The sequence below is a fragment of the Limulus polyphemus genome, unplaced genomic scaffold (genome assembly GCF_000517525.1).
Source record: "Limulus polyphemus unplaced genomic scaffold, Limulus_polyphemus-2.1.2 Scaffold1561, whole genome shotgun sequence".
NCBI lineage: Eukaryota > Metazoa > Arthropoda > Merostomata > Xiphosura > Limulidae > Limulus > Limulus polyphemus.
This window is the reverse complement of record NW_013667171.1, coordinates 136,489-151,329: the sequence shown is the minus strand read 5'-3', so window position 1 is coordinate 151,329 and position 14,841 is coordinate 136,489. Positions and strand designations below refer to the sequence as shown.

At 30.6% G+C, this 14,841-nt stretch overlaps 1 protein-coding gene across 1 annotated transcript in view; it reads left to right on the top strand.

The window, feature by feature from the left end:
* LOC106464104 (stomatin-like protein 3) overlaps positions 1–13,981 on the top strand; it is a 31,960-nt gene extending 17,979 nt beyond the window's left edge. Inside the window, exons 7-10 of the mRNA XM_022391765.1 lie at positions 3,401–3,456; positions 8,059–8,159; positions 9,988–10,197; positions 12,125–13,981. Coding sequence (XP_022247473.1) covers positions 3,401–3,456; positions 8,059–8,159; positions 9,988–10,197; positions 12,125–12,321 — 564 coding nt within the window. The 3' untranslated portion in view covers positions 12,322–13,981. The remainder of the gene's footprint in view (positions 1–3,400; positions 3,457–8,058; positions 8,160–9,987; positions 10,198–12,124) is intronic.
* Positions 13,982–14,841: the final 860 nt, after the last annotated feature.

Genomic DNA, 14,841 nt, shown 5'->3' with positions numbered 1-14,841 from the left:
AAGTTTTTCTTCATTACCCATTCAAGCCGTCTCCAACCATTATTAGTCTCAAAGTGGGTTTCCCATCATCGAAGCAGATAATCTTTCAGTGAAAAGTGAGCCAAGATTGTGCTAGTTTAATTAGTCATCAATAATATTCTTATAAGTCGTCTCCTGTGGTTGGTAAATATAGAAATATTTTATTGACTAGTGAATTTTATAATGCAATTAGAAAATCCTAAAAATTGCTCGGTCAATAATAATAGAACATAATAACTTTTAGAGTTAAAAAGAAAAATTCAAACAAAGTTTAACATATTTGGGCCTAACATGGCCTGGCAGGTAGACTACTTGACTTGTAATCTTTGGGTTGTGGGATCAATACCTGGTGCCAAATATGCTTTACCATTTAGCTGTAAAGACATTATAATATACTGGTCAATGTCATTATTCTTTAGTCAAAAGTAGACCAATAGTTGGTGAAGGATACTGCTGAGTGGTTGATTTCTTTTTAGTCAGCAGTTCAAAATTTTGGCTGATAGTAGACAGTCTAAGCAGCTTTGTCATAAATAAACAAATTTAACATGTACCCATAAATTGGTTATTATAGATGTCAGTACATTGACTTTTAAACATTCAGAAAATATATTACAGATATTTTGTGCACCTTAAGTATAGAATAATATGGTAAATGTAACAACCATACAAGGCATAAAGTGATTATCACTTCAACATGAATACTTTACTAGAGTTTAGTGTTTTAATATGGGTTCTACAAGCTTCTAAAGATATTTTCTCTCATTGGTTATGTTTCCTCTATTTATGCACGTTATACTTTATCCTTAGCTATATGTGTATATATATATATATACATGCATAAACTGGAACTTCATCGTTCTTGTGGTGGGTTGTTTCAGCTTCATTTTCAAATTTTCAGTCACTATTTATTTGTAAATGCAAAATTGTAGTAGCTCTTCATTAACCTTCAAGTCTCCTTGTACAAGTCTGAACGATACAATTATCATTATAAATCATGGGTCTATAATCAAATTGATTGTTATATATTTCCAATTTTACTAAGACTACATATTTGTTTTTGGTAATTTCATTTTACAAAACTTTAATTTGTCTTCTGAACTATTATCTCCTCTCACAAAATAGCTTTTCTCGATTAGCACTGCCCTCTACTGGTGCAAATTTTCAATGCTAGCCACTAGCTTTCCACCTCCCACTTCTGCATATCCACATGCAAGTGATCATGCAGTAGCTCTCCTCCAATAGGAGTGCAACACAACTCCTATCGCAATCAGTGCCCTCTTCACTATTACACTAGTTAATTACTTCTCAATTGGCAATAGTGCTGTACAGACGTGCTTGTTTGTGCTTGCAGATTTGTCAACGTTTTTCTTTACTATTTATTTAAATTTTTGCATTTTGGAATTGTAAAAGGTTGTGTTTTCCCACTTTCCTTACTTTTTCAGGGACTTTTTGGCTAGTGTATTGTGGATCCCACTCTGTGGCAAGGGGTGCCTGACCAAATATACTTTTGTTTTTGAAAATCCACACTGTCAATCCTGTGACCATGCTTGATGTCAGTTACATCATAGCTTTTCCTACTGTGGACCTGATGTATAATTCCAGATGCCACCAGGTGTTGGTTGCGTGTGTGTCTATTCTATTGTAATCTATGCCTAAACAATTACATTGCAGGATTGGGTTATAAACACACATAGAGATGAGGTGTTCTGTAAGACTGCTAGTAGTTCTCTCTAGTGGCTTTTTGCTTCATAAATATGCTTGTACACTGTACACTCATGGACTAACATGATTAAAGCAGACAGAGATTGCTACCCATCTCTGATGCTTTGTGGCTTGATGTAACATTCTGGATGCCGCCAGGTTTTGGTTGAATAACTGTCAATATGGTTGCTCTGCTTTTCAAAAGAGGACATCATGGTCACCTGTTGTGCTGGCTCTGGTGATGCAGTCCTCCATACTCTCCAATGCATTTTTTTCTCTTTTCTTCTAGTCAAGTATGGAAGTTCTTAAAATTTACCAGTTCCTAGCTGCAGGGGTGGTGGACCATAGAGGCCTGTCCTCCTGAATGATAAATCATACCACTCAGTTGAGAGTAGGGTGGTGGCATTCTGTGGTCCCTTTTCCTACCTTCTGCTGGATGTTGGTTTCTGGCTGATCTGGTATCGTTTGTGTTGGAAATGTGTACAAGTGGAGACGGATTTTGGTACAGTAGCTCGTCTTCTCTACCAATTCCCATTTCGAGGTGAAGAGGTATGTAATCCTCTACCTACCACAGGTCTGATTTACCATTCCAGATACCGCATGGTGTTGAATGAGATCAAATTACCACTATGGTCTGTCGTGCCCAAGCTACTTGACACCCAGGAGTCCCATTAAGCAGTCATACATATTCCAAGATTCTATTGTGTTTTTCTGCCTTTTATGTTTGCGACACAGTGATAAAAGAGCAAAGAGTATACCTGGATCAGATATGGTGTAGTATTCAGCTAAAGTGTGATGCTTTCTCTTTTGGTTCCACACTCCTGGTCTCTCTTTAGGTGCATCCTAAAGGGGATAATTTTTTCACCAGTCCTCCACCAACATTCTAGCTATTCTAGCTATTTCTTGAGCGAAGGTAAGATATCATATTGGAAGTTAACATTTTCCTACACTGAAAATGTATTTTCGATAGATATTTACCTCCTCTCATATTTCCCACCCAGCCTCCCTACTGAAAACCGGTGATATATGGTGTAGGTGTTCTGACCAATCTCTAAGTAATTAACGAGTGGAAATGTGTAAAAGGCACTGGTTACGGTAGGAGTGGTGTCCTGCTCCTATTGGTGGAGAGCTGCTGCATAATCATTTACATGTGGATATGCAGAAGCGGGAGGTGGAAGGTTAATTAGTGGTGACCATTGAAAATTTGTGCCAGTAGAGGGCAGTACTAATCAAAAAAAAGCTATTGTATGAGAGGAGGTAAGTATCTATTGGAAATACATTTTCAGTGTAGGAAAATGCTAACTTTAATAACATGTGTATTGATTTACATTATTTTGGTTTTCATTTCCTAGATTATTGACTCCTGTAGATTATTTGCAGCAAACATAACTAGATTGTATGTATTTTGAGAGAAAAAGTTTTTTGGTGCTTTGCTTATGTTTGCTAATTTAAACAGTTTCTGTTTTACTAGTTCCACTTTAGTGTTGTTTGTTTCAAATTTTGGCACTCTGAATGAGGATAATGATATTTAGTTCAGCTAATTTTGAGCATAATTGTTAGGACGTCTTCAGAAAATATTTTTTATTAGAAATTTTGGAAAATAATTCGTCATGAATATGTTGTGTATTCGATTTTTTTCTCATAAATGAAATAATGATATGGTTTAAATTGTACATTTCAGGCAGATATAAATAAGACAACATTGCAGTGGGGATTAGAACTAATGGATGTAAACATGTAAGTTTTTGTTGTAAAAATTGTATGTTTGCATTATACTATTTACAGTTTTGTGACATTATATTTTATACTTATAACAACTAAACTCAGTATTCCAAAAATTTTTCAATCTTGAAGTCTAAGTTCAAGGGAAATCCAGTTCAATCTACACTTTGATCAACGTGTATTATTGGGTTATACTAGTTTTGGAGAATTCAACTCCTCATCAGCAACCCTGAATACAAGTTAACCAAAGAGAGATAATCTGAAAAGTATCAAACATACGTTATGTGAAGAACTGAATAGTGGCCAATGACACTTTTTCTTCACCTATCTAATGTATAGGTTTTTCTCATAGTGACTACAAAGCACATTCACATCAACAGTATGTTTGATATTTTGTATTCATTATATGACATATTTCATAGTAATGAGAAATATACACTAAATTGAAAAGGTTAAAACTGCATGCTTGTGTTTATATTTGTTTTATATAAATATTTTTAGTGAATTTGTTTATATTAATTTGTACAACAGGTGAAGTGAAAACTTCTGATCAACTATGTTTTACAAGGAATTTTAAATGTATTGAGAAAATCCTTGCTTCTTAAGGAAAAACTTATGAAATTTTATTAAATACAAAAAAACTTGTGTTGTATGTGTGGATTTTACACTTGAATCATGGGAAGTTAATTTATAAAACAGTTTTGAGTTAAATTATTAATTTGTTACTTAACGTAACATCATTAAAATTAAAACTACACATGCAAAAGATTGTTTAATAGCCTATGTATAAAGTCCTTCTATACATCTTGTTTATTTTGTTTCAAAAAATTAAAGAGGATGACCCCATGAAAAATTGCAATTATCATAATTTTTAGTGTTTTATGTATAACTCAGAGTGATGAGTTGATGGCTGTTAGTTGGATATATATGTATATATGGATATAAAAGTTACATTTAGGTTTTGATTAGATGCTCTAGTTGGTTGATTTTGGTAGGTGAAGGAGTAAGCTTCTTTATACAATAAGTGAAAGGCCTTTTGTCACTGTGATCTTTATTTGCAGAGGTATGTTTAATCGAAGGCCTGATTGGCCAATGTAATCTACAAAGCTGGAACAGGTATTCTTTGTCATAGTTAGGCCAAGCTAATTTCGGATGAGAGAAGTTAGAAAGCAGTTTCTTTTTTTAGTATTGATGGAATAATGGTTTGAATTTAGCACAAAGACAAGTCCAGTAATGAAATATCTTATCAGATACGTGATATAATAAGAACACTTTCAGAATTATAGTTATAGATGTAGTAGTTATTTTTTTTTGTAATATTTAAAACTTATCAAGTATTGAAAAACGTTTTATTCTCTTTTATACCAAATCCTATTTTAAGTGCAACTAAAGTTGAATTCATAATCAAATTGCAACTATGTTAGGTATAGACTTATTTAACTAAGCATAATCAAAACTTTTTTGATATTATAAAACTGTGTTTCACAAGAAAATATATTTTTACCAAACCAGAAAATGTTAACAGTGAATGTACCCAAGTGATTAAACAATGTAGTCTAATCTTTATAAGTAAGGAAAGTGTATTTATTTAGCTATGCTTATAACCAGGTTGATTTTTAGTTTTTCTTTAAGTAGGTAACTTGCTCTGATTGAAAGTTAATATTTCATTTTACTATCCCATATTGTTAGATGCCACTAATGAGTTAAAGCTGTAATGCATATTCTACTTGAAATGCTGCAATATGAATTAATTAAGAATATTTTGTAGTGTAAGCTATAAACATACAGCATGTAGTAAGTAGGCTTACTGGACAAAATTTGGCTTGTGTTCTATACTGTGTATTTGAAATATGCCACCAAAAAGAAATTTACAATCTGAAGTAGGCCTACTGTTGCCATTCATCATCTTATGTTAATGCTGTTATCATACAAATAGTAGAATAGTGACCCATTCTGATTATGTCTGCTTATTTGTAATAACCAAATAAAAGTGCTTGCTACATAATGTGAACTTTTGGGTGGAAATAAAATTGGAATTACCTTTTGTAGAAGGATGTATTAATTAATTGGTATTAATATCTCATGAAGGAAAAAACTTTTTTAACCAGCTTATACAAGATCACATTAAAGGTAAAAGTTCTTAACATTCAAATAAAGTGGCAGACATAAATTAGTCCTAAGCCTAAAGCCAAACTTTACAAAGGTTGGCAGAACTTTCAGCCTGCACATGCCAACCAAGAATGATCTAATTAGATTTTTATGTGTATTATTGAGAATTATAACAGTTAACATAAAATGTAAGGGCAACAAGGGACCTGTTAGTTTAGTTAGACTGTCCTTTGAGCTAAACTAAACTTTAAAGAAAAAGAAACTCCACAACAGTCCTTATCGTTCAAATATTAATCAAGTCTTTCTTTAAACTGTTTTAACTTTTATTTTAACCATCACATCTGAAGGCAATCCATTCCAAACACCAACCATCCTGTTAGAGAAAAATAAAACTTTTAGCTGAAGATGACTCCTACCTTGCCAAAATTTACATTTGTTTTCCTTAGTCCTACCTTTCTTACCATAAGGTAAAAAAAATATGATGCACTGAAACTATCAGTTCCATTAACAATATAAAACACAACAATTATATATCCTCTAAATTTTCTTTTTTAAAGAGAAGATAATTTCAAATATATTAATCTGTTCTTGTATGAAAACCTTTCCATTCCAAGTATTATCCTAGTGATCCTCCTCTGAACCATTTTCAACAATTCACTTGTCCTTCTTGAGGTGAAGAGTCCATGACTGAACACAATATCTCAAATGTGGCCTTACCCAGTGATCTACACAATGAAATTGTAGACTCTTTAGATTTATATTTAGTACTTACATAAGAACAATCTAAGATTCAATTTGCCCTACTACTAGCAACAGCACACTACTTGAATGGCTTAAATAATTGATCAACCATTACACCATGATCGTTTTTTTTCTTTAACACTGTTAAGGTTATTCTGATCAAAATTATAATTCAAGTTATGACAACTCACATGCATTATCTTGCATTTTTTACAGTTAAAAGCAATCATGCTCAACTCAGCAAATCTAAATCCTTTTGTAAACCAGCATCCTCCTCCTTACAGCCAACAACACCCAAACTTTAGTATCATCAGCAAATTTAAGTAACTTTTTGATTATTCATTTTTATACATCATTTATATAAATTAAAAAAGTAAAGATCTTACTACTGAGCCCTGAGCTACCCTGCTTGTGACATTAATCCAATTTGACTAAACTCCATTTATATCAACCCTCTGGTTTTTTTTCCATCCAGTCACTTTTCTATCCAATGAGCCAACTTGTTCCCCACACCTATAGAGATAATTGTTTAACGTGTCTTTTATGTGGTATCACGTCAATGATTTTTGAAAATCTAGATACATAACACCAAATCCATAACCTTTTCCTTAGCTACATAAGCAGTAACCTCTTCAAAGAATGTCAAAAAATTATAAGGGCAATATTTTCCTCTTGTGAAATCATGCTGACTATCTTACAAAATTTTTAGTTTTATGAAGTAAACTAGACAAGCCCTCTATAAGATTCTCCATTTTTTAAAAACTGATTACCTATATTCACTCCATGCACTTTTTAGAGTTGTGCCATAACATAAATAAAAGTATGTACAGTGACATTTCTTTATCTTTGTGAAATATAAAACTACTTCTTAAGATTGCAGTTATCATTTACAGAAAGACTTGTGTTTCTTTTTATTACTTTCCTAATATAGTTATCACAACTATACAGCATTATTATGTTGTCACTAATATTACTGTTTTGAAACCTATCTATAAATTTTAATATAAATGAAATATTAAATATGATTGAACATTGTCTGTGATCACTGTAATTATCTTCCATCTTGTATGCAAAAAGTTAAGCTGATATACTTATTTTCTTTTTGAAATAATTTAGTTTTCTATTAGCTTAATTATTATGGACATAGGATCATGGTACAGTAACTTGAATAACCAGCAATACAAGATTGCCATTAGATAATGATGTGATGAATGAATAATTAGTTAATGACTAATTTTACTATTTTTTACATTTAATGGATACATTGATTATTCCACCAATTATTCTTTAGACACGAATGTTAATCTGTTTTCCATTAAGCAAACCTATCATCTGTAACAGTCTCTTGAGCGTTTGTAGCTTCTCATTATCTTTAATGTAATTATTCTCAATATTCAGCAACCTTTCTTTCATATTTAACATTTCTAACAGCTCAGATACAGTACTAATATAAAATTATTTGCTGGGTATGTTTCTAATTGATATGTTTTGTGTACATAATTATTTTATACATATACTTTTTATATATTACAACAGTAACAACTTTGTTTAAGTTCTTTGTTGGACTTATAAAGGTTAATATCTGTTGGAGTATTAAATTTCAGTTATCACAATATCTGTTACCTCATGTTATGTAATCAAGTGATCAAACATTTTAAAATATTATCTTCTCATTTTCAAAACAGACGATTGAATGAAAAGATAGATTATTTTCATTATATAATTCTGAATAACTACATTTAATCTTTTTAAATTATTCCATTATAGAGGGCCAGTAAAAGTGATAAAAGCTGCAGAACCATCCAATTCCATAAAACCTGTTATTGCAAGCTTGAAAACAGCATTTGGAATGCATTCTGAAACTGAAGGTTGGACACATTTTAAAGTTTATGGACTTTTTAATGTGTGTAGATGTAGTTATAAAAATGAAACATAACTTCCAAAATCTTGAATTTGACCTTAATTTATATCTTAGAATGACTTCAAAACACGCATTACAAATATGAATGTAATGATTCGTAATAACAACATTGTGTATTTAATCTGATGATGCCCAGCTTTGCTATCAGAGCATAGATAACGTCATTCTTGTCATATTTCGTTAAGAAAATAAAACTAGTGGGTAAGAAGGTCCTAAAATTATTTAGTTTCAGAAAAAATATCATTTTTAATTTTTTTTACTCTTTCTAATAAAAATTCGTTTTTTCATGTAGTTATTTGCATTTGAACTCTGAATAGTTCACCTGCAAGGTGATTTTTATATGTAGTATAAATATACTATTTTTAATCTTACAGTTTTCACATTTTATTTGCATAATCTCTAGAACCTCATAAATGAATATCAAAAAGTTTTTAAAGTAAATGTTTATATTTTATTTTACATTTTTTGTACTAAATCATTGACTATCTATTATAATCAATATACAGTGCAATGAAATGTTTAAAATTAAGAAATGGAAATATGTACATATCTTTCAACTCTTCATAATAATTCACTAGAATAGTCTTCTTTTTCTTATATGCATAATTTCACGTCTTTATTTTTCCACTTATAGGTTATTTATAATCTTCCTTTCACATTTTTTGTCTTATTATTTATGCCGATATTTCAACTGATGCCTGTGGGGGCTTTTTGAAGTTATTTAGGTGGACTCCACACAGAGACGTGTTGCCTAAACAAGATGGCGCTTATACAAGTGCTGTGTTTATAAGGTTTCACAATCTTGGCAATAACAAGTTAAACTTATAAAAGTCATTAATCCTTTCAAATATGATTTTTAAAACACAAATAATGCACAAATAACTAAAATATAAAAGTAAAACCCTAAATACAATTTAATTGTCTCTCTAACTATAGCATATTTATGTAAGAAACCTCCATAAGTGCTATAGTTGATCAAGCAGACAACAATACTAACAGCAATTATATGTACCCAGGGAGGAAAACTGCTTGCCAATTTCAAATTAACCATTGGTGATGTATAGTGTAAACTGAGCTCTATCTAACGACTATATACATTTGTGTCAACCGTCAACTAACTACATGTATGTTGTAAATTTCACAGCAAAGTATACGAGGTGGGCGTGGCACCCATCAAGAGTTGGCAAAACTTATTTCTGTTTCCCATTGTATCTTATGTGTCAATAGTTCAACTAAACTATATTGATAGTAAAGTGGTTTAATTAAATTTTTAATGCAACACAGAAAGGAAGTGTTAAAAATTTGTGCCAGGTACCATAGGGTTAACAAGGTTTATTGCAGTCAGATGAAGCATTTGCATTAGCTGAGGGATTAAAATAGGGAAGTAAAGTTATTTTTAAAGTAATGCAATATTTTAATGAGAAGACTTCAAAATACATCTAGAAGGAAGTTAGAAACCTTAGTATTTAAAGAAATAAGTAATAAAGATAAGGAGAAAAACACTACGACTCTTCCAGTAAAGTGAATTTGGTAAAGATCTAATCTGAGTACAAAGAAGATTTTTTTTTTACCTCATAGCATTCACTATAAATGGTTATTGTAAAAACACTGGAAGAATTTAGTAATGGAATTAATATCTTTAAGCCCTAGAATTACCTTAGATTAGAAGAACTTGACAATAAATTACCAGTTTTATGTTTTTGCTAGGTGTGCTGTAAAGCTCTAGTATAATGTACTTTGTACTGTAAACTTATTATTTTTTATTGATATTGCAGATGCAAGCAGTTTGGAGTTGAAATCAATAGCTGGTCCTCTGTCCAACTCAGTTGCTGAAACCATTCCTCAAGACTTTAACAGCTTAGTCAAAATGATTGAACAACTAGCTCAAGCATCACTCTCTGAGAAAGAATTCAAAGAAAATGCTGTTATCAGACTAGATGTTGAAGGTCCTGATGGAGGAGTTATAAACATCATTTTGTCAAATGGTAAAGTTGTTCCTTAGCTGTTCTTTTTTTTTTTCATGTACACTTTAACTTGTTTTATAAATGTTTTAAAATGTACTTATTAAGTAGGAAAATGAAACAATATTGATTTAATAAGAATTGTTTTTGGAGACAGTATAATAACTTTGCTTTAGTGCAAGTTCATATGTGGTTACTACATAAATAACTCATAATTATTTAAGCTTTGTAACTTTACTACAGTTAATAACTTTACCAAACTGTTTAATCCTTAAGTCATTTATTTACCATGTTTGTTCCATGCCCTGGTGCCACAGTATTGTGCAATCTTCATATCAGTTGATAAAATACTGCTATATAAGTTACTGATGTGTGTAATACCATCAGATGATATCAGTTATGATTATTAATTCCAAAACATTTAAAGAGTTTGATACATCTCCTATTATGTTTTGCTAATGTTCTAAGTTTTATACCAAGATATAGACATTTATATGTTACATGTTTTCATTGATCTCTAGTTCCTCCCCTAATTTAACAATCATCATTGTAAGATCTAGGTGTGTGTGTGTGTGTATTTTAGGAATATCACATTCTGATAATTTTGTGGTATGTATTCCTTTATGATGGAATAATATATTAAAAATAAAAATTACACTCTTCAAAACAAAAGTCCTCCAGTGTAGTGACATTTTGTGTTTGATTGTATCTTCTGTATGATGTTTAAGTCCCATTTCAAGTTAAGATGCCACTTCACCATTTTATCCATTTTCTGTGAAGATACAAAAACCATAAACATTCTGCAGTAAAATCTTAAGCCTTCGTTGAAAAGTTGTAGAAATAAAACATTGCAGTTTTTATGTTTTCTCTTATTAATTTGTTTTTGCACTGATCACTTCTGATGAGGTCTGCATTTTATTTTTCTTATTACAGCACTTGGTATTGAAAACTAATTGCAACAAATGAGCTGATGTTATTCACACTGAGAAACAGATTAAAGAAAATGTGTTTAGTATAGTGGTTAGCAAATAACAGTGTATTTTAAAGTTTGTTCTGATAAAAGTGTTTAGAATGTATCCTGCAAACAGTTTACTCCTTTAAAAACTTTAAACTACATACAAAGCATACTCAGAAAACTTACAAATTCACATGTTGTATTTGTAGTAATAAGATGTTTATTAATAGACTCTATAGTACAACTAAAAGAAGCTAAGAAATAATCATCATTTACACTGTTTGTGTTTGTATGAATAATTTTAGCAAAGAAGAAACTATCCATTAACTGTAAAAGACTGCCACCTATATGTTTTATTTATATTGTAAAATGTCAAAAAAACATTTTTACCTTGGATTGTAAGACATTTACCTACAGTACCATACAGCACATTCAAACTTCAGATTAGCACATGTGTAAATTATTTTATATTTTTAGCTGTATCCAAAACAGCAGAATAGGACTGATCAGAAACTGTGTGCAAGTAGACACTGAATAAGAATATGAATATGATTAAAAAAAAGACATTTTTGTTTGAGAAATTTTAGATAGAGAAGATTGTAAATGATTATAGACTTCTGTGGACTGAATCTGCCTTAGAAGTTTTGGGATGACATTGTGAGCTGATGAAGATTAATGCTAATAGATGTAATGTATAAAGAATTTAAAGCTTTAGAAGTTTCCAACATGAGAATAAGCACTTAAAATCTTGAGTTCAATAAAAAATGATTTCATTGAAATTTACCTCGTGTACAGTGATAACAAGTTGTATAATATTCAAAATATATCCTTTAGATGATTTTCCTAAGTTGTATTTTATCATAAGAAGAAGATACATTTTCAAAAAGGATAAGTATATTGGACCTAAACATACAGTATAGCTTATGCTTAGAATTGAATTACTCCATCAACTTGCTAACTGATCAGAAATATTCTAATAGAAACAATTATTTCCAGGTGTTGTACAAGTGGCTACAGGAAGTAGTTCTCCCAGTGATCCAAATGTCGAAATCACCCTTTCAAAAGAAACTCTTTCAAAGATTTTATGTCTCAAAACAAGTCCCAGGCAAGCATACTTAGAGGGAGATATCCAGGTTTCTGGAGACTGGGGCTTATTATACAGTTTTTCGACTATAATTTCAAATGCTCATTAGTTTTTAAAATGTAGTTAAAGTATATATGATTATACAAAATAATTTTGAACATAAAGTAATGAACATAGTTGAATTATTCACAATACAGTTCTAAGACTACAGGTTTTATTTAATAGTTCATATAATTTCTCTCTCTGATGTTCTAAGTGGTTAAGGAACCACAGTGTATATACTATACTGAAAACTTGTAATTGTCAAAATCTGTTTGATGCTATGGTTTTGTTTGGAAAAAGTAGTAATTTGTTTTATGCATAATCAGAGAAAAATAAACCTTGAGTTTTCATATTAGTTATCAGTTCTAAAAATTTAAAACAAATGTTAGTTTCAGGGTGAAGTGTGTGTGTGTGCTTCTAAAAATTAGTTTTATTCAAGATACACATATGTTTCTTATGCTTGAGTGTGCCAGATTTCCAGAAACATTTATTTTAAATAGTCAGATTTAGTTTTAGTAAAATGTTAAAGTTTTCAGTTATAAAAATTGTTTTAAAACTATATTATATTTAAAACTATTTGAGTATTCTGTGAGAGAAAATAATGCTGATTTTTTTTGTATTTGTTTTATTCTATGCAGTTCAATTTTGCCCATTTTAGATTTTTGTTCTAAACCACAATTTTAAATCAGAAATGAGAGTTTCCTGTCTTAATATTTATCTGTTAACAGTGAAAAAAAATTGCATTGGTTGCTCAGGTTAAGTAACCCTTTTGAACTTATGGCCTGACTGTCCCTTTTACTTATCTATATATGCCAGTCTGTCACCTTTTCTTTTTTCAGTGTTGAGTACTTTGCAGTGCTCCCATCCTTGTTAAAGTTTTGTATCAAAATATAAATGGGTCACTTTTTAATCAACATCCTAGTTATATATGAACTTTTACCCAATCAAAAGCCAACATTTTAATTAGAAAAATCAGACTATAGATCAATAATTTGATATTAGAAAGTTTTAAAATTGTAGGAGTGTGAACTGTTGTGTCATTTTGGTACACTGCTTGTATAATATACTTTGAAATACTGCAACAAGGTGTTACCAGATTGGGATTTTTTCTTTTCATTAGTAGGTGTTTGTACCTTTCAACATTTTTCATGTTTGATTATATCCCATGTATTGTCCATAAACTTCATACATTAATAATGTTCTCAATTTACTTTTTTCTGTTTATGCTTGGTACATGACATTTTATAAGGTTGTGTCATGATAACGAGAAAAACTGCTGTTTATTTAGTTTATATTGATTGAATTTTGTAATTTTGACACCTTACCACAAGGTTTCACAGACAATGGTATAAATGTACAAAAGTAATGCTGTTTAGACCTTTGAAGTAAGTAACATTGTAAGTTATGAAGAAGAAGCAACATCTACCATATTTAATTTACCTTTTTTATTCCTGAATCATTTTCTATATAAAAAAATTATGTAAATGCTTAATACACCCAAGTAAAGATATTTATAGATGTTTGAAATAAAATTTGTTATTTATAATTTTTTCCCCACCAAAGCTATTGATTTTGGAAAGAAGATATTGTACAAATATGAATATTTGTGTTAATAGAAATAAGTGTTATTACTGTGCTTTTAGAATAACAACTTTTGCTTATTGATTAAACACTTGTATCCTTGACTGATGTTTTCAGAGATTAATAAAAGAGTACTTACTATACAATTTGGTACCTGAAGAGGCTTCTTACAATAAAGATTCATTATTTGTTGCTATGTATTAGCATTCATCATCCAGAGTTGACTGGCTTGATTACCATAATTTTTGGAACAGGTAACTGAAAACTGTCCAGTGGTGTACAAGAACAATTTTGTTTTAGCCTTTTTTCCCAAGAAAGGGGATAAAAAAGCCCCTTGAAATAGGTCACATTTCCACTTTTATTTATAGACTTTTGGCTTGCAACATGCAAAGTTGGCTGTCTCGATTACCGTAATTTTTTATATGGTAACTGAAAATTGCCCAAAAAAAGGAGGATAAATAACTCTTCCCTTAAAACAGGAAACATTTAAATTTTTTTTTATATACTTTTAATTTAAAGGTACAAATAATTAATGAGTTAAAGGAGTCAATTATTAACTCATCAGGGTATGTAATTAGGGATTTAATAATGAATAAAAGGGAACATTAACTAGTATTATCTCTTATATTGTTTTTCTTTCTTAAGGGAAACCCTTAGCTGGCATCAATAAAACCTAAACAGAACACAATTAAGTAGACACATAAAACAATTTTTCTAAGGCATTACATATAGTCTGTATTTTGTACCAGTTGACAACTGCTTCTTAGATTGCTGATTGAAATCTGAAAAAAAAACGGTATATTCTAAGGTTTCTATGTTTTCTTTGCCAAATTCTGTACAGTGCAAGCTTGGTAATAGTGCTTTATAAAATACCTTTCCCTGGAAAACATACTGATATATGAGGAAACCACCTTCACCTTGGCACTGGTCTGACTTGACCACCTACATTTAAACCATCACACATCTATTGTTAACCAAAGTCAAGGTACAACCAGAAAACTGACAT